Raw genomic sequence first — 27,782 nt, forward strand, 5'->3', positions numbered from 1 at the left:
TGGTCTCTCGTTCATGCGCGCTCGTGCTGGCAAGCATGGCACACAGTAGCTTTCCCATTGTGTGATTGTGCCTCATCATGTGGTACTGATCCTGGTAGCAATGCTGTCTTCGTATCGCGGCGCCATCGTCCCGCGCATCTGTACTGAGAGAGAGCAGGCTCGGGTGGCAAATACGGTGGTCGATGGCAAAGTTCTGTCATTCGAGCACACTGCAGAGCTATAGACACGGGAGTGTCCTCGAGGTGTGGTGGCAAAGTTACGGCAGAGGGCTCGCACAGCTAAAAGCAGCAGAGGGAGGATTCAATGCGATCTGGTCGACGTAGCGCCGTGCAGTAGCTCGGACTCGTGTTTGGCAGGTGCTCGTACTCGCGCCATCGAGGCCGAGGACGAGATAATTTTCGTGGGCGCGGAGCAACAACGATGTTTCCTAGGCACTGGGGCAGCATTCCAGTGTTTCGCCCTACGCGCAGGCCTGTGGACAGTAGCACGTTTTGGGCTGGTGCTGATAGTTAGCACGCCGCACCACGTCCGTTTCTCACCACTTTGATTCACCCCGTGAGATTCCAGATTCCTCCTCTTCGTTGACCGCGCAGGCACTGGCTTTGCCGAGCAAAGCTACCGCGGAACAAGACGCAATCAACGCGCAGCTGTGCACCACCCCGCCAGCGGCAGCACGCAGGTAGCTCGGTCTGGGACGCTGGGAGCTGAGAGGAGCTTGCGGAGGCATTGCATGCGACAAGGCTGGTATCGTTGTGCGAGGTTCAGCCAAGGCAGAGGCAGCAGCTAGTGGGCTTGGGTGTGGTGGCCCAAGGGCATTTCACGCATATCGACCAGCACGTTCTGCGAGAGGACGAAGTGATCGTCACGAGAGCGTTGCGCGCCATTCGCCGGACCGCACGAGACATGGATCTGGCAGTGCAGGGGTGATGCGAACGACGAAGCACCATCGCAACCGGAAAACGCTGGCTCCGCAAGCCACATCCTCGACTGTCTGTTCTGACCAACATTGGATTACAGTCCTGACCAGCCCGTCCTCACGCGTCCTTCTCATCAGTACGCACCACCACTCTCTCGCCATACGTGCAGCATCTTCATCTCGACAGAACTCGCCGCCGTCGCCCCCGCGGTAGGAGTCGTCGCCGCTCCGCCCAAGCCCAGCAGCGCGCCTGCCCTCCGATCGAGCCGGAGTGGGCCGCAGAGTTGGGGCTAGCGCTGCACCTCAATCTGCGCGCTGGGCGCTGTTCCTCTCGCTTCTGCCGCCTGCCGCGCTCTGCTGCTGCTGCTTCCTCCCAGCTCTGCTCTGCACTGGCCTGACTGTCGCTCGACCAGCACCTGCGACATTTCTCTCTTCACCACCCCAACGCTCGCTTTTCCCCACCGCTGCTGCTTCCGCTCTGTTCTTTCCTTGGTGCGAGCGTGTGTCCTCACTCCCGCCCATCGCACTCCCACGACGACCACCGCCGACGTGTTTCGCGGCACCCACCAGGACCTCTTGATCGGATCTCCTTCGCTTTCTGCTACTCCACCCGCACGACTTGCTGGTCAAGCACGCTTTGATACTCCACCTGCAAGACTCCGTCTTGCCTAATACTCCGCCGACCGCGTCTCCGAACGACGCTCCTCGCCCTCCCGCCGACATCCACTCGCCCGCAGCAAGACGTCTCGCTCTCGAACACGCTGTGCCCGAACTCCTGGTCGCCAAGCCTCGTTGAAACATCGGAACTCGAGCCATTGAAGAACATCATCTGTATGAGCTCATCGCGACTTTAGCCAGAAGGCGGCAGCCAGACCAGCGATATTCTTACACGGCCCCGTGGACTGCTGTCCCTTGCAGTCCGTACTTCACCACCGCTCACGGTCATGAAAATGCACAACATGCTCCCTTTCCGAGCAGTCCTTCTCCTCTCGGGCGTGTTGGTACTGGCACAGAGCGGTCTCGTTCAGCAGTACTGCTCGAGCGACAACACGGGTTCCGATTTCAATGCAAGTGAGTTGTTTCCACCAGAACGATGATTAAAAAGGCGCACGAAGCGTCCTCCTTGGCCAGGCCTCAACACTAACACCATCCCTAGTCACCAATATCTACCAGTCTAACGGAGCGTGTCGCGATTCATGCGCGTCAGAATATGCATTCGCCGTCGTGCAGTGGCAGTCATGCTGGTGTACCAATGTCGCGCCCGGCGACACGACCTCCGTGAGCGATTGCGGCGAAGACTGTCCCGGATATCCCTCAGAGAAATGCGGCAACAGAGATAGTGGCCTCTATGGTTACATTGCACTCAACAGAAGCCCGACTAGCACAGCAGGCGGTTCCAGACCGTCACCGACAACTCCACGACAGGTCAGTATTCTCCTCCCCATTGCATGTGAGCACAGCACTTCCAAGCCGATGCTTGGAAGGAACTCCTGTCCATCCCTCTCGTCAGATGTGAGACCATGGCAAGCCCATCTTGCCTCGTTGGAGCAGCGTCCATGATCATCTCGGCCCCCCGGAAAACACGTCTTCAGAGCACACGATGCCTTAACCCACCATGATACACCCACGCACACTGATTCACCCACGCACTCGCATCTCTCCACTCCGGCGATTGTATTGACCGATGGCACTGCAGCGACCAATGACAGCACCATCTCCAACACAAGAACCAGAGACGAGTTATGTGAGTATAACAGTGACGCCGAGCGCGGAAGTCTCAGTCTCAGTTGTTACTCTCAGCACGAGTAAACAGACCAGTGTATGCTTGCGACGTATTTCATCTCACGCACAACATTGCGGCGGGAACCGGATCCGATCTGAAGCTTGACATGTCTGACCACAGCATTTGACACTTACTGACATATTCTTTCCGCAGACATCTTCTCGCACCTCGGAGACCCCTGAATCGACATTCGAACCGGTCACAGAGGTCATCATGACCACGATCTCGGGTGCTGTCGTGACACAGACCGTTACAAGCACCCCTGTGGCTGCACCGGAGTCCAACGATGGCCAGCAGCCGTTGCACAGGAGTGACAGCATGTCAGCAGGGACCATTGCTGGTATTGTCATTGGCATCCTCGCCGCTTTTGCAATCTTGGGTGCTGCACTCTTCTTTTGCTGGAGACGGCGGAAGCAGGATTCAACTGAGGATGGTGATGGTGCCGCAGTGGCCGGTGGAAAGCGTTTGGGACGGAATGTCAGCGTCTTGAGCAAAGCTGGACTGCTAGCCCGGACTCAACCAAGCATGGGCGAACACGACGACTCGTACTACGTCACACCTGCCACGGGCCAGAATAGTGTTCGACACTCGATGATGTTCGGACCGAGCGCCAGCGAAGGCGTCAATCCTGCGAGTCCCCTGGGTAGTAGCCACGGGAGCGATAAGAGCAGGAGGATGTCCAAGCCCATGGTGTACGATCAACGTCTCAATCCGTCGGCTCTCTTCGCCAATGCAGAGGCGAACGGTAGCCGGATATCGATGCAAGATCAACAAGACTACAGTCGGCCACTCGGTGTCGTGAACCCGGATCCGCGGCCTAGCTTTGAATCTAGGATGAGTAGAGCTTGATCATGCCTTCGAAGCGGCGACGATGACGACATTACATTTCCTTACACACCGATTTACACGACGACGGAATGCACATAGCGAAGGCGTTTTTTGGGAGAGAGAAAGAGGCGGGGCTTTGTATGCTCACGCATGTTTCCTTTTCAGCAATGGTGGTGCGCGGTCCATCGTGGGACCGGCACCAAACCACTTTACATCTTATGCAAGCACACATTTGCATCTCAGCAGTTGACGAAGGAACCCAGTCAAGGGTTAAAAGACGGGACGACATGTAAGATTGTCGAAATACATACAGCGAACCAGCACGTACCAGAGATTCTCGACGATGCAGAGCGAAGAGGAAAGACGAAGGCTCTAATTGGGACGCTACGTAATTATGTTTGTATCGTATGGATGACAATACTGGCAGGACCTCATTCACTTCTGTTTGCCATCAGCTTCCTGTCCTTTGCCGACTTCAGCCCCACATAAACTGTTGCTTGCCCTGGACAGTTGCATGCTACTCAGCCTCGCACTTGCTGTGCCTGTCTCGATCTTGTGCAGAACTGGGCATGCACAAGCTTCGGTCATGAGCACTGCGTACAGGTCGCACTGACACATGTCTAGCGACTAGCAAGCCACAACACGAAAATGAGAAGTTCAGGCTCACGGTCGAGTCAAGTCGTTCATTGATTCATTCATTCATTCACTGATGAGATGTTATAGTACAAATATGGCTCTATGGCTGCCCAACTTCACCAAGGAAATTGGCGTATCTACTTTCCAACAGATCCATCGCTGAAAGTGGCACCCTTTGTGTCGTGGATTGCGTTTGGCACGACCTTCTCGACCTTCTCTGGAAGGCCTTCTTGGAGGGTCTGTGGGACGATTGAAGAGCCGGTGGCGTGGGAGACTTTGCCTGTCTCTTTGTTGCTGTTGGTGTCGTGGAGGGCGTCTGGGAGCTTGTGCTCGACTGATGCGGGGACCTGTGGTAGGATTAGTTTGAGAGGCTTTGAGGGGTGTCGGGAAAGGTAACGTACGGCTTCTTGGGCCTTGACTGGGACGCTGCTGGCGTTTTGAGGGTCAGTGGCGTGAGAAGCGCCCTGGCCGTGCTGATTGGTTGAGGAGGTGGTAGACATGATTGTTGTTGTGGGTGGTTTGGGAGGTGGTTGTCGTTGGTTTGAGGAGTGTGAAGATGATGTGATGTTCTGCAACACAATTTGAGACATTTATATTGATATATATGTACCGTTGTTCCTGCTGCCTCTCCCAGCACTCTGGATCACTGCAGAATGAAAGCATCATAACAGCATCCTTCTTCATGATCAACGGCATGTGAAAGCCGCGTGATGCCGCTCTCAACGTGGCAGGCAACAACAGTCGTCATGCGGAGAGGCGATCTCGCAATACGGAGACAGATTGGAGTTGAATGCGAGTTACCGCGAGTCGTACTTCAAATTTGCCACGTTGTGGACATTATGACCGCGAGATTTCAGCTATCACAGACACGACGTAGCGTGGTGTCGTGTCCTTTTGCGAGTTGAGGCGCAGTGCATATGCGAGAGGCGTGGATACGTGGAAGTCGGCTGATGTGAACATGAGCATGTCTGTCACGTTTGTGCAATCCTTCGATATCGTCACTTCTACGTACGTGAGCTTGGTATTGGAACGAAGTAGGTCCGTGACTGGAGTTGAGCGGACTGATAGTTGATCCGTGTTGGAGAAGGTTTGTTCTTTTTCAAGCTTAGCCTTTTGCTGAAGACTGTCGAGTATTGCTGACTGATGATATATTGTCACTGCTCAGGCTGGTCAGCCTGTACTGGCCAGAGAAAGTCGTCAAGGAGCACGGGTCGAAGGTCTGGAGTCAGTCTGAGGTGACCGCATGTGCGGCAAAGTTGGCCTATTCATCGTCTTGTCTGAGCCATTTTGTATCCTGTACAGTTTGGGGCACAGTCCTTCAATCGTACGGAGACAGATTGGTGTCGAGATGCCAGGAAGGTGGGACGAGTGAGTGAGGTGGGACCAACTTCACGATGCTGAGTCAGCCCCGCTTCGACGAGATTCTTGTTGCACATGAAGACCGCAGAACCACGTCCACTTGCACTCCACTCACCTGTCCTACCACCAAAGTCGTCTCGACCACCAAGTCCATTGTAGCGAAGGTCTCCGCTGCCTAGAATTCGTCACCATGTCGCGCCATCATCCGTGAGTACCGCTGCTGCTACCACTTCTTCTAAGGCGGATGCTAACACATTGCTCAGCGATCTCGTCATGTGCCGCAAGACGTCCGGCATCTCCATCGGCCGACTTTGCGATAAGTGCGACGGAAAGTGCCCAGTCTGCGACTCCTACGTCCGACCTACGACGTTAGTCCGAATCTGCGATGAATGCGCCTTCGGAAACTATCAGAACAAATGCGTGGTCTGCGGTGGCGAAGGCATTTCGGACGCTTTCTACTGCTTCGAGTGCACGCGACTCGAGAAAGACAGAGACGGATGCCCGAAGATCATCAATCTGGGTAGTTCGAGGACGGATCTGTTCTACCAGAAGAAGAATTTTAGGAATCATTGATGGGAGTGACGACAAGAGGTTTATAATGAAGAGAACTGGTTATATGGCCGCGAATGCAGCACGGCTCGGAAGGAGGACGTACACTGTCACACGGTCTCAAGAGCAGCTCCTGCAATGCAAGAAGCTGCCGATGCCCACACATACACCAGGGCAACAGGCAGTACGCACAGGCTGGAGTTATGCCACTTTGAATTGGGATCGCGAAGTCAGTTGCGACGGAAAGGGAACGCTTCAAGAAAGCAGTTGGCAAGCACCTGGCTTGTTCATTGAGTCGTCAGGCTGCATAAGTCATGGTATGGCATACAAACGGAAATCATCAAATCGTGTACTCATGTGTCTCCAGACCCTTCACGTTCGAACATACGTTCTCAGGCGTGCTATTGAGGGCTCGTGCGCTCCTTCTAAAGACGAAAACCACGTCCGCAAACAGCCGCTCGATTCGATCAATGAGGTGCGTGTCGCGCTTGTGTTCTTGCAGTCCTCGTGAACCTGGTATCAGGTATGGTCAGTAGCGGTCGAGTAGTGCGCTTGATGGCTCATGCACTTACGTGAGGCATGCACGCGCAACATAGACGCCAAGTCTTCTTGACAGATTGCATGCGGCAGCTTGATCTCTTGCAGTCCGAGCGATGCGGCTGTATCATTCGTCCACTCATACCAGCCTGGGCCTGATCGAACTGGCGTGCTTGTGTGTAGGATACGAACGTTGGCGCCCCTGCCAGATGACAGCATCAAGACTTCCTGTGGTAAAGGCGTCTCTGCCGCGTCTCTGGCAGCAAACACGATCTGCGTATCATGCCGTGTAGATTTGGGCATGTGCTGTTGAGCTTCAAGCTCTGGGCAGCCAAGGCTTGGTGCTATATCCAGCAGCGCTTTCTGCAGGTACGGGACCTGGTCAATTCGGACGCTGTATGCTACGGATTGCGGCACATGGATCGTTTCGAACGAGGTGAGCGCCTGGCTGTAATCCGAGGACGACGCTGGAGATGAGGATGATGATATCGTTCGCTCGCGAACACAACATTTCAAGAATAGGCACTTCGGCAACAAACTGGAGAAGAAGAAGAATGGAGTCAATATACAACTCATCGTATCGCTGACATTCTTCTCAGAGGTGTTGAAGTGCTCAGCGAGAACTTTTTATACTCCCGCATTGTCGGTATTCTAGATGAAGTTGAGTTCTGGGTCCTGTGAGACGGCCGTTAAGGCTTCCACTTCCCAAGGCTTCGACCTCCTTTGGAGGAGTAAGCTACGTATTCAGATCAGTGTTGGGAGTACGATCCTAACGACGATGAAGCTGTATCGCTCTTGACTCGGGCCCGCGTACGCAAGACTTACACTCCACTTTATCTCACTCCATCTGGAATTGCGAAGTTCCGACGCTACACCGCTTTGTACACTCGCTGAGCCCACCATTCAACGTCTTGTCAACGTGTCTCAATTCCGCACAGACTGGAAGCGCAAGACTGCAAGTCTAGTATCCATTTCGCCCGAGACAATGACTGAGCACCTCGCTGTGTCATGTTTGTGCGCATCGTAAAGCCTGTTACTGGAGCCCAGGACGAAAACAAACACAACACCAATACTCGCGCCGCGGGGCGAACTCTGCATCCAGGCCTGTCATGGTCACCTGGCAACAAGTTCTGCATCAATATCTGACCCCGCATACAGCATGCAGGAACAATCTATGCACCCGAGCTAGGAGCTCGACCTCCACAGCCAAGACATCCGGAGAAATCTGGGGGTACACATTGCACCGAGTCCTCAGCCCACAATACCAGCACAGCAAGACTGCTGCTGGGGCCGTCGACTCTGGAGAACGACGTTAAGACGGCCTGGCCGTGCCGGCCCCCATTTTGAGCATCCTTCGTCCCTCGGCTCGGTTGCGAGACGCAAAATCACGAATTCGATTGTGGGTCATCACAAGCAGAATGAGGAAGGCACCGACTGTCGATTGGGAAAACTGGATTCGACAGCATTAAAATGGAGGTATATAGGCATTGCCGTCCTGCCGATGTAGAGAAGTCGTGCGGCTCACTGGTTCTATCGCTTCAACCTGCTACGACACCACCAGCATGAAGTTCTCTGTTCTTTTCGCCGCTGCTCAGCTGGCTGCGTGCGCTTCTGCGAGCCCAGCATGGAGTGAATGGTTCAAGAGAGATCGAGTGCGACAGCCTGCTGGACTGGAAGGCTTTGGTTGGGACAACCCACTCGGTCATACAACAGGTGGCCAAGGTGGCAAGGTCTTCAACGTGAAGACTGATGCTGCACTCGTGGCAGCTCTTGCGGCTACAGACAGCAAGAAGATCATCTACCTCGAGGGAGAGTTCCGTCCGGCTGCACGTCTGAGAGTTGGCTCAAACGTCAGTCTGCTTGGAAAGGGCAAGGGAGCCAACATCGTTGGCCAGGGCATCACTATTATCAACGCGACCAATGTCATTCTACGAAACATTGGCATTCGATTCGTGGAAGACAACGACGGCATCACGATTCAGAACACTACTCGTGTCTGGATCGACCACAACGAGTTCGAGAGCCAGATCAGCTTGGAGCTCGGCCCAGATTTCTACGATGGTCAGCTCGACATCGTCCGTGCCTCGGACTGGATCACTGTTTCGCACAACTACTTCCATGGTGAGTACTAAGTCTATTGATTTCCGTCAACCTGTTCAAATCGCTAATATTGTCATCAGACCACTGGAAGTCATCCCTCGTCGGTAACTCTGACGTCCTCCGCGAAGTTGACGAAGGCCACCTGCACATCACCTACCACCACAACTACTGGCGCAACTGCGGCACTCGCGGCCCTGCAGGACGTTTCGGACATCAACACATCTACAACAACCTTTACGAGGATTTCCTGTACCAAGCCATTCACTCTCGCTCAGACAACCAAGTCTTGGTGGAGGGAAACAAGTTCAAAGGCAACACCAGAACTGCTTTGTCGACCTATGGATTGGTCATTCCCGAAGACTCTCCAAACACTTGTGTCTGTGGTGACGAGGAGCTCGATGGCTTTGCGAACTTGGGTGCTAGTAAGTTGGTCCCAATGTGTTCAAGTATGAAAACTTGCATGCTGACATTGTGACTTTTACAGAGAACGACTTCGGAAGAGCCGATGTGAACATTACGCAAGTGGGTACTTTCAAGAAGGCACCATACAAGTACAGCTTGACTCCGCTCAAGTCTGTGGAGTCTGTTGTGAAGAAGAACGCTGGACTTGGCAAGGTCAAGGTTTGAACGCCATCACTCATTCGACTGAGAACACATCTTTGTACACAGTGGATTGGACTTTTGGAAAAAGCACCGAATGCAGCGCTCGCTATCGACAGACAAAGCAGACAGACAGGGAAGAATGAAAAATTACGTAGTCACGAATTGTACATTTTGACACAGCTCAACGTCTCTGGCAAAGGCACTCTTTCAACGATTGGAGCTCAGTTGACACTTAGTCTGCATCAGAGCGGCAGAGCGTTACTTTTATAATTGATAAATGCGGTCAAGTATGTTGATGATATGATTGTCTTCGTGGTTGAGATGTGGCGTACCACAGTAGATGTGTTATGTTGCTTATGGATCTGACTGGTTGCAATATTCTTTGAGACTGCCATGTTGACCTCCAGAGATGCTGACGCCAAATCTAAGTCTACCGAATACCCCACTAGTAGTGAGCGATGGACTGGCAGAGGGAACAGGAGGCATGCAAGGCACTTCGTACGTAGGGATCATAGGTCGATGAAGCCCATGTCATTCATGGCTTCGATTGAGAGCCCTTGTGAGGCTTCACTCCACGAGCAGGTATGGAGTAGAAATGAGATAGTTTTAGAGAAGCAATCGGCTGGTTCGTTGTATAAGAAGCACCTGGCTGAATGACTGAAACTAACATCTGTCGCTTACTACTATAGTTCTTAGTTGACCAAAAATTCGGATTGCTGCCCGCATAACAAATCCGACGCTCCTATACGAGCTCTGTGTATCAGACCAAGTCATATGAGCCTGAAACTCAGATGGTCCCTTTTACTGCGACCCACGCTTAACCGAGCTTCAAGGTGTTGCCAGCGGTGCCAACAACGGCGGCCTTGACCTTGCTGCTTCCGAGAAGGGTGTACGAGTAAGGAACAGTGCCGAAGTTGCCCTTTGGTGCAGTGTTCTCAGCACCACCGAGATCGACATCGTTGGTCTCGGCTGTTCCGGTCTCCTTGCTGTCAACACTGAGGATTGGCTTGACGACGTTGCTGAAGACGGTGCTCTCAACGAGTGCCTTGGCGCCCATGCGAGTGTTCACACCGCTGGTGGAGACGTTCTCGTAGTAGTTGTTGAAGACGTGAGCACTTCCGAAGCGGAGCAGTGGTGCACGAGAGCCAATGTTTGCCCAGTGGTTGTTGGCGTACGTGATGTGGAGCTTGCCAGTGTCCTCCTTGGCATTGCTGTCGCTGTGGCCGACGAGAGAGGTCTTGTGGTGGTCGTGGAGCTTGGAGTTGGAGACGGTGATCCAGTCGGCGGCGTGGCTCACGTCGAGCAGACCGTCGTAGTAGTCCTTGTCGGCCGAGAGATCGGAAGAGAGATCTACATGGTCGACCCAGACGTTGGTGGACTTTTGGATGCCGATGGCATCGCCAGTCTTAGCAACGACCTTGCTGCTGGCAATGTTCTGGACAATGACGTTTTTGACATCCTTGATGTAGAGGGAGATACCCTCAAGCTTGGAGGAAGAGTCGAGACCGATGATCGAAGTGTCGGATGTGACACGGACCTTGACATCTCCCTTGATGGTGCCCTTTACGTAGACAACCGTTGCCGCGTCGGCCTGGGCAGCAGCAGTGAACTGAGCAAGGGAGCTGACAGTGGTGGTAGTACCACCGGCACCACCAGTGGTGCTGTGAAAGTTAGCAATTGCAGATTCCACGTCAGTCGCTGCTTGACGTACCCGCCGTTCTGGGATGCGTATCCGACAGGGCCATCGGCACGCTTGGCGTTGTTTGTGGGAATGGCAGTGGCCAAAGAAGCCATCGCCGCCAGGGCGATCGAAGAGGTGAACTTCATGGTGAGAAAGAGAGTGGTAGATTTGTAGGGAAGAAAAGAGAGGCTGGGAGGAAGATGTAGTGAGCTGGTGTTCTGCTCTCAAACCTTAGGGGCTTGTCGTCTCTTTTGTATTCGACGACTCCCAATTGTCGCCCAGCGATGCAGTCGTGCAACTCATCAATGCATCACGAAAACTCCTACTTGCAATTTGGAAAAATCGGTCCTGCTGTACTTTCATGTCGCTTGTCCGTCCGTCGACGCCACGTTCTTCTGGCTCCGCAACGGAATTGTCCACATGTGTAACGCGCTCGCGGTGGGGGGCCCAGTCAGTCGCACGCGATATGTGCTGCGCGTCCGAAACAAGACCGACGAGACGCAAAGAAGCCAGGCTCATGTACTCCAAACGGTCGATGCATAGTTCGAGGCATCTTGGCAAGGCTTGTCATGGTTTCACATAGATATGGGGGGCTGTAGGATTGAGTTACGAAGCTGATTTGTCCGTTGGTCACCTAGCGACCCATAGGAGCGGAGCAGACTTCACTTTCTGGAATGTTTCCCATAGGGAGACAGACTCTCGGTTCGAGCATCGATCGGCTGTTCGTCTATTCTTCGGCGGCAGACTATGCGATCCACTGTCCCGAAACACATCATGGAGGTCCACGAGAAAGCAGTCACTTCAGGCTGACTGTCAATAGATACTCGCGGATACAAGTCGCATTGTAGCCATCAAATTTGTCGGCGGTGAATCTGCGAAGGATTAGACGGCCTCCTTTGCTTGGTCCGCCCGCAGACCCCCAGACGTCAGCGATGGATTCCTCGTGATCGTATATCTCAGCTGTGGGGTAGATGTCGACATCGCGTCGAGAAGAAGTTGGCAGCAAGTTAGCAATGGGGCCGAGGGGGACCAGCGCAGCCTGATTGCGTGTGACCGCGGGAAGATGAGGTGTTGCTAGCCAGGTGTCGTCGACAGCTATGGAGGGATCAAGGTTGACTTTGCGCCGGCCAAGCCGGGTCGGGTCTTCCCCGTTCTTCACATCTGTGACATGGGTTGCAGTCCGACGGCACTCTTTCGCCTTACCAGCACTGCAAGCAACTTGATTCACACGACGGACATCATTCTCCGATAGGCGGCAAATATGTCACACAGTAGTGAGTCCGCTCTCATTGACGGAATTACTGCAAGTACTAACGAGTCAAGAAAGGAATACCTCGCTGGCATTCTTCACAGCACACGAGCGCAATGAGCTGAAGGGTCATTGGGGTTCTCAATCTACTCGACTCACTCGGGATAGCTTTTTGCCGTTCGGAAACTGTCAACTATGTCTTCTCCCTGCACGTGACCCGGTGTCCTGCGCAAGCCATGGCCATCTCTATTGCAGGGAGTGTGCCGTGAGCAATCTGCTGGCACAAAACAAGGAATTGAAGAGGTTGAAGAAGGAGGCCGAGCGCAGAAAGCAGGAAGATGAAGAAGAAAAGCAGCTTGAGGATGCGGAAGCCCAGGCGCGAGCCATCGAGGAGTTCGAGAAGGTGCAGGCTGGCCTGAGCGCGAGGCCCGGGGCTACAGCTGGCCAAAAGATTGTCGGACGAGAGAACGGCAAGGTCTTAGTGGAACAGGAAGTGGAAGAAGGCGCAAAGAAGGGCACAAAACGCAAGTTCGAGCTGGATCAGGAGGAACTTGTGCGACTCGCCAACGAGGATCGCGACAAGGCGAGGAAGTTGATGGATGACGAGAGGAACGCCAAGCCACACTTGCCAGCGTTCTGGGTTGCAGGCGAGACTCCAGACAACAAGAAGGCGGACTCGAAAGCAATCAAGCAGCACCCGACTTGTCCAGCAGCATCCCATGACAAGCCCCACGATTTCACCTTGAAGTCACTGGTCTCGATCAAGTTCACAGAAGAAGCGTCATCCGCCGACTCGGACAACAAGCAACGAAGCTGTCCTGCGTGCAACAAAGCACTGTCGAATTCAACAAAAGCCATACTCGCAAAGCCTTGTGGTCATGTCCTGTGCAAGCCGTGCAGCGAAAAGTTCCAGAAAGCAGCCGAGAAGTCTTTGCACGACAAGGAGCATGACGACTCCGTGCGATGCTATGTGTGCCAAGAAGATATTACTCCTGGTCGCACAGCGAAACGTAAGAAGGACGCTTCAACGGGCGAGAAGGAGAGCAAGACCGCGCGTGGACTCGTCGAGCTGGCCACCGACGGCACTGGCTTCGCTGGAGGTGGCAAAAGTGAAGTGAAGAAGCATGGCGTGGCCTTCCAGTGCTGATTGCATGTGCCCCCGTGGTAACACGCACGACCTAGCCATCATGACCTGGATATCGCAATACTGTGCTTGCAATGCAGGGCGTGCAATGCATCGCCGATCTGCAAGTATCCTTCGGCACTGCCGTAAGAGGCCTTTCAGCTCGGGAGAATCATCGCGAGGCGATCATGTGCTCCACGACCGACGATCAACTGTCCACGCTTCCAGGTAACGCGACCATCTTGGTTCTGATCAGACTGTTTCATCGGCCCCTGTGCACAGCTCGCAGGACCGAACAAGCAAGGTCGCAGAGGATTGGTCCATGATCGGGTTGACAGAGCATGCAGCTCGTTCCTTCAGGCTTCAGCGGCAGTCGTACAACGACAGACGTAGTTACGAGACAAAGTCCTGTCATGCTGGACTGTTGCTCGCATATGACTGGTGGCTTTCGTCTCGCTAGCCTGTCTTGGGAAAGTCACTAGCGCCAAACTGCATCAACCTCATTCTTGTCCATCCTCCGGCTCTGACAAGACAATTTCGCCAGCTAGTTCAGCCACAACGCACATCTCCTTCCGTCTCAAGCATCGCCACCGATTCTTGCCTTGTGTTGTGCTGCAGCTCAAGCAAACTGGCGAAATCCGCGATAGCTGTCTCATTGGCGCCGAGAAATTCTTAGCAGAGGGGGTGGAGATCAGCGGGCTTGTTACGAGTCCAAGCCCGCTAACTCTACAGTAACCACCAGTGTGAAAGCCCGAATCCTATCTTGCCCAGCTGTCCCACCATGCACGCATATTGCAACCTTCCCAACGTGGCAAGAGAGCGACATCACTCGCGAGGCCACGAGCGAACGGTATAACGTCTCCACGTTGCGATGGTCTTGACAACTTCCATTTCCGTACGAGCGTCCGGCTGGCCAAGCAGATACACGATGATGCAGGTGTCGCTATCTGAAGCGAGCAGGCTGAGAGGGCATGAAGATGTGCCGGCAACAGTCGCAATAGGTGTTGGGCAAAAGAATACAAAAAGCGAGGGACCGGCACGCACTATATGTCTTTGAATTCCATCAAGGTCGTCTTCTCTTCGCTTCGCCTAGAATATCTGTGCAACAAATCATCACCATGAAGTTTAACAATTCTTTCTTGGCAGCAGCCGCCGCCAGCATCGCATCCGCACAATCCACCTACACACGATGTGGTCTCGGTGCACCAGCAGCAGAGCAAGTCGCTGCCCTCGAAGCCGCCGCGGCTGAGGGAGCAGCCAACCTCGATATCTCTCGAATGGCTGCTGCGACTATTCCAACATACGTGCACGTTGTCACTTCGTCCTCGAAGCAAGGTCGTTACTCTGCAGCACAAATTCAGAGCCAGATCAGTGTACGTATTTCCCTCCAGTTTCACATTCAATGGCTTGGTCGAGCAATTTCTGGCAGAGAAAGCCAGCAGTGCTAGCTTTAGCAAAGCTTGCATGCCTTGCGCCTGGGGGGGTACACTCATCGCCGGTCATCGCCAGGAAACGAGTCTCTCTCCGGCGACATTGGGTCTTCTCTGCTTATCTGCTTGGCTCTCAGCTAAATTCTGTTTCACGAATGTACTCGGAATAAAGTCTTGACTAACACTCTGCAACAGGCTATGAATCAGGCCTATGCTGGAATGGGCTTCACATTCACCCTGGCATCGACCGACTATACTGTGAACAACAACTGGGCTGCTGCCAACCTTGGCACAACCAATGAGCGCAACATGAAGACTGCGCTCAGAAAGGCGCAAGGCTACGATGAGCTTGATCTTTACTTCCTTTCGGACATTCCCGGTGGCACCCTTGGATGGTAAGTACCCTTTAATTCCCTCAGCCCTAGTATCTCCGCCGCGCCGAGCGCATTCGAGGCATTCTGTCTCAATAAGCAAGGCAGGCGTGGAATCAAAGCCGCGTTGAGAGACCACAAGTGTGGATGTTTCCCCCAGCTGTCTCTAACATTTTGCCTTCAGGTGCTACTTCCCAGTCTCCAGCCCAACCGCCAGCGACCGTACTCTCGATGGTTGCGTCAACCTCGCAGACTCGCTTCCAGGTGGTGCTGCTGCACCTTTCAACGAGGGAGCCACGGCCACTCACGAAATTGGTCACTGGCTCGGTCTTTTCCACGTCTTCCAGGGTCAAAGCTGCTCTGGAGCCGGCGACTCCGTCAACGACACTCCACCTCAACGAACTGCCACCAGTGGATGCCCTGTTGGCAAGGATACTTGCAGTGGCGGTGGTGTTGACAGCATTCACAACTGGATGGACTACAGTGACGATGCCTGCATGGATCGATTCACTGCTGGCCAGACACAGCGTGCTACATCGCTCTTCAACCAGCTCCGATCTGGGCGGTAGATGCCTTACTGGTGGCGGGGAGTTCAATCGTATGACAGAGATACCAAGACATCGACAGGGAATGCGTCAGGAACGCATGTGAATGATAGGGCCAAAGTCTGGCTGAGAAAAGTCACCAGAGTAGAATTGAAATCTCTATTGCCCTTCTGTGTTGCTTCTCTTCACCACTTTCCCTCTTTAATCATGCTCGGACTTGTAATCGCCATGCGATGTGTCAGGAAAGTAGCGCGATCTCAGTTCCAGTGTGATGGCGAGGCTGTCCTTTAGGTTGATTGATCTCGTATGACCGATGAATTTTTGCACGATGCAATACATTGTTGTTGATCTCAAGTAGTCCTTTGTTTGTCGAGAGAATACATTGTCGATGATCTTGTTGATGCTTTGACTTATATCGGAACACCAGCCGTGCTGACTGCTCGAACATCTAAGGTCTCTGTCTAAGGTCAGCCCTTTATTGCAGTGTTACTCACATGTATATCCATTGATCGTCTCAATCATGCACCAAATTCAGCGGTACCCAGAGAAAGTCTGTAATTGCAAACAGGATCGTAGAGCTCCACTCTCGGCTCGTTTGTGCTTATGTCCAAGCTCTAGTATTTGCATGTTCCTCTAGAACTTCAAGACTCGGTCAAGCACCGATGCTTTCAAAAACGCGACAACCATGTCACCGCTCGCTCGCCGAACATGCAGTCTCCCATTAGTTTCCGTTTCAGTTCGACCGCTCATGTCTCCTCTTCCTTTCCTCCGGTGGCATACCTCGCCAGCATCCCCACGAGAAAGACATCGCTCACCGAAGTTTCGATTAGTAATCGATAGCTCTAGCTTCACAGTGATTCAAGATTTGCTCGTTCGCTCAGCGAAATCTGCGACAAGCCGTTAGTGGCCGTCGATGTCCAGCCAGTAAGGTGAAGGTAATTTGTATTGCATTGAATAGTTAGCAGCACAAGTGTTGTGCTTTGGCAGTAGTGTAGGGGGTCTATACTCTTCCAAGTCAAAAGTCCAACGTTCTACAAGTGAGGTCCACCTAAGTCAAGTTTCTTTCTGACTTCCCCCTCGCTGATGTCGTGTTCTTTCGCAAGCCGTGTCACCGCATCATCCAAATCCTCTGACTTGCCTAGGCCTAGGGCCTTCGTGACCCCGACTTTATCACCAACCGTATGAGCCGCATCTACGACTTTCTCGCTCGCGTTTCGAAGCCCGTCCGCTACCTCTTGGACTTTCTTCACGAACTGCTCTCGTAATGTATCGTCGACAGGTCGCGGCGTAGTCTCTGGCCAGGCTCCTGGAAACGAGGCAAAGCCCTTGGTGCCTCGACCAGCCATGTCTCGAGCGGTCATTGTGTGATCATGGTGATTCCATCGGTCCTGGGCAGATTCTTTTGAGAGCTTCTTCAGCAAGTATTTGTGCTGATCTTCGGTGTGGGCGTCCCACCATTCGCGGACAGAATCTTGCATGTATCGCTGTATGTCGCTTGGTTCTTGCACGAATGCAGGATGGTGCATGATGGAGAGAATATCCTCAATCGTCTTCTCGACATCTATAGAAGGGTCATCCCAGCATTTCACTATCTGCTGAGTGCTCCAGTTTAGGCAGATAGTGGCAATGATGCCTGCTGGCTGGTTCAAGAGGTTGCTGAAATGGTCTTTTGCCAGTTCTGAATGTGTTGGATTGGAGTCCTTGGAGCCTGGTTCCCAGATTTCTGACGCCTTGCTCATCTCGACTGTTTGTTGCTTGGCCATTTCTGCAGCTGCACGGACTTCGTTGAGCGCCGGTTCTATGAACGCAGCCAATGATTTGTATGCGAGGTTGTCCGCCTGTGTCTTTATGTCTTCTACAGCTTTGCTCAGCCAAGGAAAGGTAGGTCCATCATCATGCTTCATGGTCCAGAGCTGAATGTCGTCGTGAAGTTTGAAGATTGGGTGGATTGCACTCCATAAGTTGGGAAAAGGTTCATCGGATTTTTCATCCGAGGATTTGGTCTGGTTGGAATTGTTCTGAGCATCCGTGACAGCAGAATTGATTGATTGCAGCTGACCAGCAATGTCGCTGTTCCCTGGCGTAAGTGACGAGATCTTCTCAGCAACGGAAGCAATAGCCTGGAAGGCACTTTTGAAATTTGAGGATGAAAAGAGCTTGGATTGCATATTCGACAGGTCGCCAAAAGAGGCAGTCCTCGTCTCACCCCTGTTTATGATGGCTGCGCGGTCATCGGCCTCTCCTAGAAAGCTGTGCAGGATATCAACAGCACCAAATGTGCCTGTTGTTAACGGAGGGACCTTGTTGTGCGAGCCAGGTGCTTCTATCCAGCTCTTGTCGCCCACAAATGCGAAGACATCCTGACATCCATCAAATTCACGGAGACACAGCTCGATGAAATTGCTGTGGGCGGCGAAATCTTCTATCGTGTGCATTGCCGCTCCTAGGCTGATGAGCGCGTCCGCCTCATTTTCGTTACGCTTGTATTCAATACATGCCCATAGCTTCTTGCGGATATAGTCAGCTGATGTCGTCCAATCCTTTCCTGAGTTTGCAATGTAATTTTTCATGCCAGTCTTTGCATCGACTTCGAGCTCCACTTCCCTGACTGGGCCACGGAGTCTGCCATCAATTTTTGTGGCGTCTTTGTCCGGCAGGTCATCAGCGTAGCCTGGAATTTCGATCAAAGGTCAGCATGTGCCTCTCATACGTTGTGCGATCGAGATCTCTTGAACACAGTTTGCATTTGTTATCACGTCCGAAAGTATCGTCGTGCGTTTTGAGATTACGTATACATACCTTTAGGATTATCAATATGCTCCTCATGTCGGTAAACTCCAAGACGCTCCTTGGTGACATCGAAGCCATCCGTAGCGAGTCCAAATTCCATAAAAGCCAGAATCGCTACCACTGCCCTCAGAATTGACTCATGAACCTTGTCCAAGCAAGTGGTGTCGAGTAGTTGCGAAAAGTCCCGTAGCCAGTTGCCAAAATACACCTGCTTGGCTTGTAGTTTCGTGAAGGCATAGTTGCTCACAAAGCTGACTGGCAACAGAGGTAACAAGTTACCGATATCGCCGTGCCGCCAGACGTAGCCAAGCCATTCGTTGTCTTCTGGTACTTCGCCAGCGCCAAAGGCTTGAGCGGGTGTTAGCAGGAAGCAGAAGCAGACCAAAGTGACTATCGTCACCGCAGGTTGAGGCATCGCCGTCGAGGTATGCGGTCGAGTTGTGGGCGTTGGAAGATTTACTGGAAATGTTATCCTGCTTTCCACGCCAGAAATTCGGCCTTGCCAATTCTAGGAATGACCCACTATGAGCTCACACGTAAAGTTTAAACAGCCCAGCCTTTGGACTGCCAGTGAAGCTCACGCATGATCGTTGCGCGTGACGCTTGCGGCGTTTGTGCATTGTGTGCCAGCGAAATCTGTTTGTGCATCGAGGCTCGATCGGCTCGCGTGTTGTGCTGCAGCCTGCAGCTTGAAAAGATCGACGAGCTTGGCAATGTACAAAAAGAGAAAGCTAGTTCTTACCAGCAACACGTCCTTGATACTGGCTAGGGAGATGAAATCTTGTTACTGTACATGTATGTGATGTCTTAATTGTACAGGGTATTTTCGCAGGACTGCTGTCTAAATCAGCGCTTGTCCTCTAAACATGCCTTCTCTGACCTCTTTCACAATATCCTTCCGGTCGTGCTTGCCAGTTAGCACGATTCCTCTACCTCTCTTGCCCGTACGGCCAACACGGCCGAGGCGGTGTATGAAGTCAATACTCGTATGTGGTACATCGTAAAGGATAACGTGCTTGACGAGCAAAGTGTCAATGCCACGCGAGCCGATATCGGTCATGACCAGCACCTTGGTGTTGCTCAGCTGTCGTGGAGCGGGAGCTGAACTGCCTCCCTCCAGAAGATCGCCTACACTGATGGCTTGAGTCGAGTCGTTGCGTTCCTTGCGCGTGGCCTTTTCTGCGCTATGCCTGGTAGTAGGTACTACAGCACCAGTGAAAGCAGCTAGCGTTTCTGCTTGCTTTCTATCGTCGCTGTCTCGTGACAATGCGGTAGCATCGATGCCCTTGGACTTAAGATAGCCTGCCAGCTCTGTCGTCTTCTCGCGCTCATTGACGAAGACGACAATTTTCTTTTCCCTATCCTCGTCTGCCTCTGCAGCTTCTTTGCCGATGTCCCAGATCGTCTGCGCACATGCTAGGTCACGATTCCCTTGGTATGGCACTTTCTCGATATCGACTACGCTGAGCTGAACACGCCGCGGGATGGCGTGGAGGTTCGGCGTGACTAGTCGCTTCGTTTCTGGATATCGCTTGTTCAAGTACGAGTCCACGCTTCGAGGGATAGTGGCTGAGCAGAAGACCAGCTTTTCGAGCGAGGGAGCGGCGCGATCAATGATACCAGATGTGATTGGGCTGAACGAACGATCGAGCAGACTGTCCGCTTCATCGATGACCAGGTGCGACACTCGGGACAGTATGTTTGGATCGCTCTCGCAGATACTGCTGAGTAGGTGGGGCGTCGCGACAACAACATCCACGCCTCCTGGACCAAACAGACGGCTGCGGATGACAGCTCCTGTGAAGGCAGCGCTGACCATAGCTGTCCGGAATTTGATAGTATGCGACAGGCTCTTCAAAAGGCCGCCGACCTGACTGACCAGCTCAGCGGTGGGAACCAGGATGATGGCGCGTGGCCGCCCTTTGGACAGATCTTCCACCTCAGGTTCATCTAACTCGAACAGCCGGCGTTCTGCCTTCTTCTGTTCAATTTTCTCCTTCTCTTGACGCTCCTGCTCTTGCGCCTCGACCTTCTCTGCCCGTTTGATTGCATCGATCACAGGCAATGCATATGCCAGCGTCTTGCCAGATCCTGTCTCTGCAGCAAGCAGAAATTGTTTCATGTCCTTTGATGGTTCATCCTGCATGTGCTTCTTCTTTCGCCGTCGTCCGTCCGGAGTATCGAGAAGTGCGGGGATCGCTAATCGTTGGATTGGGGAAGGCGAAATGTCAAGCTGCCCGGCAAGCGCTTGGGTGCTGATGGACTCCTTGATGATGGGCAAGAGATCAAAGTCATTGAAACTCTCTCGTTCGGCTATCTCCTGCTTGATCCTATTACGCTTCTCGTACGAGATGTTCGCCAACCGGCGTTGCATTTTCATTGCCCTCATCGGATCTTTGGGAGTCTGCTCTCTTTTACCGCTGCCTGGCTTCATCTTCTCCTGCCTCTTCCTCTCCGCTTCAGAGATCTTGTTCCTCTGCACCTGTAGCATTCTAGGCACCTCCGTCACGTTCATGCCTCCAAACGGACTGTTCTTCGTCCGCATCTTTGTCGGTCGGCCATGGCCATCCTCCGCCGGTCTCGATGGCCCCTTAGCCACTCTTTCTGACAGCACCATGCGCGAGGGCTTGCGTTTCTGCAGGGTCGCCGCATTGCGCACTTGCTGCTGCCATGCGGGCTGGAAGGGCTTCGCGAGAGCCCGCGCCTCGCAGAAGGGGCAGAGGGCAGCAGAGAGGCGCTGCATGTTGGAGGCCACTCACGGATCATCAGTTCAGAGGTGTTTCCCCAAAAGTTCTCGAGGGAGATCTTCCGCGATCGCCGCCAAGACGAGCGGAAGTGGATCGGAACGCCTTCGCGCTGAAACTTGAACTGGGCAGTCGCCAGGGCAACGGGCAGCCGCGACCCACGATCAACATGCGAATGGGGCTGCCCAACAAGAAGGAATATGCAGTGCATCTGCCCTCTTGTTCTGCGCCGTCTTCACACTCTCACAATAACATTGTCTTCATTCGTTTGGGCAATGAGATGACAGGCGCATCAGCAGGCACTTTGCACAGCTTCTTTTTCACACCGCTTGTTATTCTTCCGCGACGCGATTATTGCATCTGAGCGCAGAGCCGCAACGGCGCCGGTGAGAACTTCGGCTCGCCAGCGACAACATTCCAGCGTTTGAGCCGTGCTGCTGCATTGTGCACTCGACACACGCTGTTCACCCGGCGCAATGGATTCCGTACGCATCTAGCCTATTCTCGTCTCGTCGCCGCGACTGTGACGGGCGCTCGCACATTTGGCGGACAGCTACTCACCATGGTGCGACAGGTCCAGCCGCTGCGCATCTCCAAGTCGGGCAACACGCCTTCGTCGACGCCAAACAAGATGGCCGCCACGCGGGCTGCGCTTTCCGAGATCACCAGCGTTTCTCCACGACGCAACTCCCCCAGCTACAACCAGGCGACGAGGGTAAGAGCTGACTTCCCGACCCCGCCTGCCCGTGTTTACTGACTGACACGTCCGCGCAGAAGATGATCGTCTCGCGCGACTCCTCGCCCTACACCGACAACTCCTCTTTCCTCAACGAGAACTCCTCGCCGCGCGACTTCTGGAAGACGAGGGACCCCATGTCGCCCTCTCGCTTCGACAACGAGGCCTCGTCCGACCGCGAGAACTCGCCCAACCTCCTGTCAGCCAAGCGAAGAGCCAGTATCGAGAGGCTGCGGCAAGCCGGCCGCGTCAAGCAGAGCAACATCTTTGCCTTGGAGAACAAGGATGCGTACGATCCATCGAGCTTGCCCATCGTCGAGCGCCCGAGTGCCAACCGCCCGCTGAGCGGGAACTTGGCCAACAACAACTTCACCAGATATGACAGCCTCAAGAAGGAGAACAATCCGCTGCAGAGCCCCAAAAGGCCATCGGCACATAAGCGCACGGAGAGCGAGACGGCTGTCTCCATCATCAGCAGCCCACAGGCAAAGTCCATTTCTTCACCATCAAAGGAGCCGGCATCCTCACCTACCAAATCTTCGCTTTCACGCACCAGTCAATTCGGTTCTTTCGACCACGACAGTGGGCCATGGTCTGACGGCGACGACCGCGCGCCTACTCCTCGCGCCATACATCGCCACAACAAAAGTGTCACCTTCCACGAAGCTGAGCCAGAGATCAACGTCTACGAGAACCCCACACCGGAGCCCTCAGTATCAGCAGCATCTGGCTCCCGAGAGGGTAGCTTCGACTCGGATGAGTACTACGACGAATACAGCTTCGAGCGTGGGAGTTCACTAGAGCCATACCACAACGACGACAGCTTCGACGCAGACTTGGAGAATGTCGACAAGACGCCCGTAGTTCTGCCAGAAGACTGGTCGCGCATGTCTCCCGAGGAAGCTCGTCGAGATCTTGTGGATGACGGAGATGATGTCTTCGAAGGCTCTTCTCTGGAGGTGCAGAGACAGCATCTTTCGCGCTCTGGAAGTCTGGCTTCGGAAGGCGAGTCTCGCCCACTACCTCCACTCCCTGCTTTCATGCATGGCCGCCGAGAGTCAGCTGCAGCAGTTGCTGAGCGCGCCTCGAACCTTGCACGTAATCTGCCTTCTCCACCAAAACGAGCTTCGTGCGGCAAGGACATTCTCACAGAAGAATCTGCAGATCGCCCAAGCTCAAAGCACTCTGATGGTCATGCGGAAATGACCATAACCAATCTTGACACGGGAGAGAAGTCTGACGTGGCAATCAAGGAAGAAGAGCCCGAGGAGGAATCTCACCTTGCGGACCTCCCTGACTTCGACGACGATGAGCCCCCCACCATTTCCAGAGAAAGCATTCTGCGCAAGGTTCGCAATTCCAGGTGCGAATTCGAAGACGAAGAAGAAACCCCAACAGAAGCGGACGACAGTCCGGAGCGTCCATCATACAAGGAGCTGGCCATGATGCATCCAGATGAGCCTATTCCATCGCGAGAAAACAGCCATGACGTGAGCGAGCACTCTCTTGGTCTGTCTGGCTGCGATCGATACGAGTCTGCAGAGGTAGAGATTAAGGATGAGCCGCTTGAAGATGACGGCGCCATTGACTTGAGCGCTATCCCAGTCGCTGACGAATCGTTGTTGTCTGAACCAGCAAGATCACCTTCCCGTTTGGATGACTACGAACGCCAATCCTCTGTCCTTCGTCACGATGTTAGCAACAACGACGACTCCGAGAGCCAGTACTCCTCTGTTGAGCCGGATGCCGAGAGCACAGTTCTACAGGCTCAGGCTGACAAAGAGGCGGAGGCTGATGATGGAAAGGAGAAGCTAGAGGACGCCATGCAGCTGCTCACAGTCAAGGACTACTCGCAGGCTGAGTCCGCCACACAGAAGTCGACCAGTGGCGACTTCATGGGTCTACCATCGTACCTTGCCTCTGATGACTTCGATTTCGGCATGAAGGACTACATTGTCCGATCACCAGCACCAGAGGGATCAAGCAAACAGACGGATATTGTCTCAAGTGCGCCAGTTTTGCAGCCATCGGTCGCAAGCGAGCCGCACGTTGAAGCCAAACCAGTGCTTAAGGACCTGCCACGTCCTACGTATGATGGCGCTGACTACGATGATGGCGAGTTTTCTCCGCCAGGAAGCCCTGATTCGGTCATACATCACTCCAGCAGTGAGGTGCATCATTTCGAAGAGCTTCCTCCACCAGTCGAGACCAAACCAGAAGTTCCAGTGATCCCGGAGCGGAGGGCTACCATCAAGACGAACGGTCAGCTCAAAGCTCGACCATCTGCAACTCCTGCCGACTTGCGCATGATGGCTGAACAGCGACGAATCGTTAGTGCCGGTCATCCTGTTCCACCCATCCCGCAAGCATACCAAGCAGAGGTTGAACAAGCCAGCGAGATCGAGGAGCCATCGCAATACTCATCAGACGGTAATGAATCGAAAGCGGACTCTGCCGTGGAGTCCACACAAGAAACCACTCGTGAAACCACTCGTCGTCGAGAGAGCCGGAAGCAGCTGAAGCTTGATCTGGAAATTCCTCGTGTGACTGCTGACGATGCCGATGGGCTTGGACTTGAACACGAGTTCGAGCGAGTCATCGAGAGCCAAAAGGTACCGCACATTTTTCCTATCAGTGCTCTTAGCAGATCTGATCTTGTCAGTCGACAAGGGCAGACTGTAGAGCCATCTTCACTTTTGGTGTCTCCCTATTCAACACATCAGGCCGGTGCTGGTGCTAACCGTTTTCCTCGCAAGCAGAAAGGATACCTCATGCGCCAGAATACGAAGCTGGTTGTGGCTACTAACCGCAACTTCTCTGGCGACAGCAATGGGACAGCAAAATCCAACGAGCCTCCCATGTCACCAACAGCAGAAGCACGACCAAGCTCTCGTGGCGGGCGCAGTACCAACTCGAGCCCCCGCAAGGGCAGCGGAATCCTCGAGACGGAAGCATGGAATGGTAAGGCACGTAGGAAGAGCCAGCGCCAGGCATCAGCGGCACAGCACTCGACCGGTCCTGCTCCACCTCTACCAGGTCAAGCGAGCGTTCTTGGTGTTGTCAACGAGGACTTTGCCGCAGGCACGAGTAGCCTTGAAGACGACGTGGGAGAAGGCATCGAACGTGGTCGACTCTTCGTCAAGGTCGCTGGAATCAAGGAACTGGATCTGCCAATGCCCAAGAACGATCGACTGTATTTCCAGCTTACTCTCGACAACGGACTCCATTGTGTCACCACGACCAGCCTGGAGCTGGGACGAAATGCACCAATCGGGCAGGAATTCGAACTGGTTGTACTGAATGACCTGGAGTTCCAGCTTACTCTGAACACCAAGCTCCCGCCCCCACCAAAGCAGCATATCCCGCTCAACGCACCCACCTCCCCTACGAAGGGCTCGAAGCATCAAAAGACCAACAGTCTGTCACGTTTCTTGACAAGTCCGAAGAAGCGTGCTGAGAAGGAGCGCCAAGAGAGAGAAGCGGCAGAGGCTGAAGAGCGACGCGTGCTCGAGGAGGAGCGTCGGAAGCGCGCATCTGTTGCACCAACAGCTTGGGATCTGCTGCACGATCTGGTGAATGCTCAAGATGGCTCGTTCGCACGCGCATACGTCAACTTGCGTGCACACGAGAAGCAATGCTTTGGACGCAAGTTGATTGTCGATGTGCCCTGCTACAACGAATGGGCTCTCGAGCGTGATTCGCAGGTCGTCAACAGTGTGCGGAGTAAGCGTGGAAATGCTGGTCCAGTTCGACGACCACCGTACATTGTCGGCTTCCTCCAACTCGAACTTCTCTACGTGCCAAAGCCAGCTGGAGCGGCGGACGAGGACATGCCGAAGAGCATGAGCAGTGCAGTGCGGGAGATGAACAGAGCAAGCGAGCGTGTCGAGGTCGTGCATGAGGGCCATCTCAGTCAGCAAGGTGGCGACTGTGTTCATTGGAGACGTCGATTCTTCCGCCTGCAAGGCCCGCGATTGACCGCATACCACGAGCATACTCAACAAAAGCGTGCCGTGATCAATTTGACCAAGGCTACACGCCTGGTGGACGACAAGAGCACTCTTGTGGCTGATCCAAAGTCCGGCAACCCTGGAAACAAAGGTGGCCGCAGGAAATCTGCATTTGCAGAAGAAGATGAAGGTTATGCCTACGTGGAGGAGGGCTTCCGAATCCGCTTCGCCAATGGAGAGACCATTGACTTCTATGCCGACAAGACAGCAGACAAGGCGGATTGGATGGTGGCATTGAGTCAAGTCATCGGTAAAGCTGATACCGGCAAGAAATCCGCTTCCTGGACGGACCTTGTCTTGGCAAGAGAGAAGGCCGAGGGCATTCCATCAACGCCTCAGATTTCCTCAGGCACGGACGTGCGCGACTTTACGAAACCTCCGGCTCCAGCTCGCAAGCTGAGTGACCGTAAGCCGGTGGCCAGCAGCGTTCCAAACAGTCCCGTGAAAGGTTCAGCTTCTGTCATGGATCTCCCGCTTGCACCTCTTGCAAATTCTGGAATGAGACCTAAGACGCCTCCCATGAGTCCTCGACGAGGGCATCGCTCAAGAGACGCAGTCAAGAGCATGATCTTCTAGGAGGAGTGCTCTGAGCACCGCTTCGCATTTGAAGCTTCAAAAGCCCAAAGTAAGGATTTGGACGATCCTTAGAAAGTGTACGAGACACCAGTCTTTCTCATGTCGTTTGATCACATGTCAATCGTCTGAAGTTGGACAGACGGACTTTTTCGTTACGTGCTTGTCACCAAGCATCTCTCATCTGTCGCTTCTTGTTTCGAAGCTTTGTACACATCATTGTATGATGCAGTGCGTTTGATGACAACAGCGATTTCTTCTTTTTAGCACGCTTGTTGTGTCGATACTTTCAAGTCGATCATTGAGCGTCGTCGGTGGCGTTGGAAAAGGTTGGAGGCGTTTCGAGCGCGTCGTTCAAAACAGTTTTCTTGTATTCGTTTCCAGGAGTTCGGAGGAGGGCGGATGGAAGGAGTACTGGGAAATGTGTAATGAAGAAGAAAAGGATGCCCGGAGTGCAGCAACAGCAGCGACAGACAGACTCCCACTCGTAACTTTTTACTTACATACGGACTTTTGCACACTTGACACGGACTATGCACACCTTTTGAACTTCTCAGACTGTCTCTTAAAACGTGCATGGATAAGCTGGCGACTGAACGTGCACACCACCATCATCACCGACGCCGTGTGTGATCGTCCATCGCGTGGATTCGTATCCCTGTGATGTGCTGCGTGTTCTTCGGTAGTAGCTATGGTGATGGCCTTCTGAGCAATCATCTTGCAGCTTTGCAGTGCTGGTTGCTGACGTTCATGGTGAGACTGTATCTCCCGCGCCTTGTCGCGACCCCACCCCACGCTCGCGCGGGCCCGTGAGATCGGATGATGTGTTGCTGTCTCTGTCTGTTCTGCTGCAGAATGCTAGAACGGAGGGGTAGTTTCTGCATTGCATAACGTTGGACATGGATTCACGCGGCGATCGAGCAGAGCTTCTTCGATGAGGTGAGCATCATGCGTTTATTGTTTGTTGTGTTTGGTATACAGCATCAATGTCGGCTGTCTCTGTTTCTTCACTTCGCTTCATTGATGATTGTTGCTCGCGCACCCCTATTTCGTCATTGTTGGTCTTTGCTCGAGCACAGTGCGCACTAGCATGGTTGGATGCTGCGCACGTGGCAGCCAGAAAGGAGAAGGGTATTGTCAATGCCGCGCTAGAACCTAGAATGTTGAATTCGAATGGAGATCTCATCTCGGTGTTACTGTTGTTGTTAGTAGTCGTGTT

General features: G+C 53.5%; 9 protein-coding genes across 9 annotated transcripts; 5 read left to right on the forward strand and 4 right to left on the reverse strand.

The window, feature by feature from the left end:
* Window positions 1-1,860: 1,860 nt before the first annotated feature.
* Window positions 1,861-3,548, forward strand: CKM354_000848700 (uncharacterized protein; the record flags this gene model as incomplete). Its single annotated transcript, XM_044803866.1, has 4 exons — window positions 1,861-1,987; window positions 2,073-2,341; window positions 2,613-2,660; window positions 2,853-3,548. The coding sequence occupies 4 exons, from the start codon at window positions 1,861-1,863 to the stop codon at window positions 3,546-3,548; spliced, it is 1,140 nt and encodes a 379-aa protein (XP_044659801.1).
* A 752-nt stretch (window positions 3,549-4,300) lies between these two features.
* CKM354_000848800 (uncharacterized protein) lies at window positions 4,301-4,663 on the reverse strand (the record flags this gene model as incomplete). Its single annotated transcript, XM_044803867.1, has 2 exons — window positions 4,301-4,510; window positions 4,565-4,663. The coding sequence occupies 2 exons, from the start codon at window positions 4,661-4,663 to the stop codon at window positions 4,301-4,303; spliced, it is 309 nt and encodes a 102-aa protein (XP_044659802.1).
* A 3,507-nt stretch (window positions 4,664-8,170) lies between these two features.
* CKM354_000848900 (uncharacterized protein) lies at window positions 8,171-9,335 on the forward strand (the record flags this gene model as incomplete). Its single annotated transcript, XM_044803868.1, has 3 exons — window positions 8,171-8,729; window positions 8,789-9,130; window positions 9,193-9,335. 3 exons carry the CDS (start codon window positions 8,171-8,173, stop codon window positions 9,333-9,335), a joined length of 1,044 nt encoding a protein of 347 aa, XP_044659803.1.
* A 793-nt stretch (window positions 9,336-10,128) lies between these two features.
* On the reverse strand, window positions 10,129-11,138 carry CKM354_000849000 (uncharacterized protein; the record flags this gene model as incomplete). The annotated part of the gene is made up of 2 exons (XM_044803869.1): window positions 10,129-10,972; window positions 11,023-11,138. 2 exons carry the CDS (start codon window positions 11,136-11,138, stop codon window positions 10,129-10,131), a joined length of 960 nt encoding a protein of 319 aa, XP_044659804.1.
* A 1,115-nt stretch (window positions 11,139-12,253) lies between these two features.
* CKM354_000849100 (uncharacterized protein) lies at window positions 12,254-13,388 on the forward strand (the record flags this gene model as incomplete). Its single annotated transcript, XM_044803870.1, has 2 exons — window positions 12,254-12,266; window positions 12,316-13,388. 2 exons carry the CDS (start codon window positions 12,254-12,256, stop codon window positions 13,386-13,388), a joined length of 1,086 nt encoding a protein of 361 aa, XP_044659805.1.
* A 1,094-nt stretch (window positions 13,389-14,482) lies between these two features.
* CKM354_000849200 (uncharacterized protein) lies at window positions 14,483-15,734 on the forward strand (the record flags this gene model as incomplete). The annotated part of the gene is made up of 3 exons (XM_044803871.1): window positions 14,483-14,737; window positions 14,990-15,189; window positions 15,350-15,734. 3 exons carry the CDS (start codon window positions 14,483-14,485, stop codon window positions 15,732-15,734), a joined length of 840 nt encoding a protein of 279 aa, XP_044659806.1.
* A 1,007-nt stretch (window positions 15,735-16,741) lies between these two features.
* Window positions 16,742-18,915, reverse strand: CKM354_000849300 (uncharacterized protein; the record flags this gene model as incomplete). Its single annotated transcript, XM_044803872.1, has 2 exons — window positions 16,742-18,381; window positions 18,510-18,915. 2 exons carry the CDS (start codon window positions 18,913-18,915, stop codon window positions 16,742-16,744), a joined length of 2,046 nt encoding a protein of 681 aa, XP_044659807.1.
* Window positions 18,916-19,341: 426 nt separating this feature from the next.
* CKM354_000849400 (ATP-dependent RNA helicase) lies at window positions 19,342-21,243 on the reverse strand (the record flags this gene model as incomplete). Its single annotated transcript, XM_044803873.1, has 1 exon — window positions 19,342-21,243. The coding sequence occupies one exon, from the start codon at window positions 21,241-21,243 to the stop codon at window positions 19,342-19,344; it is 1,902 nt and encodes a 633-aa protein (XP_044659808.1).
* Window positions 21,244-21,806: 563 nt separating this feature from the next.
* CKM354_000849500 (uncharacterized protein) lies at window positions 21,807-26,566 on the forward strand (the record flags this gene model as incomplete). The annotated part of the gene is made up of 3 exons (XM_044803874.1): window positions 21,807-21,959; window positions 22,019-24,592; window positions 24,740-26,566. The coding sequence occupies 3 exons, from the start codon at window positions 21,807-21,809 to the stop codon at window positions 26,564-26,566; spliced, it is 4,554 nt and encodes a 1,517-aa protein (XP_044659809.1).
* Window positions 26,567-27,782: the final 1,216 nt, after the last annotated feature.

This window comes from Cercospora kikuchii (assembly GCF_019650295.1).
Source record: "Cercospora kikuchii DNA, contig_00005, whole genome shotgun sequence".
Classification (NCBI taxonomy): domain Eukaryota; kingdom Fungi; phylum Ascomycota; class Dothideomycetes; order Mycosphaerellales; family Mycosphaerellaceae; genus Cercospora; species Cercospora kikuchii.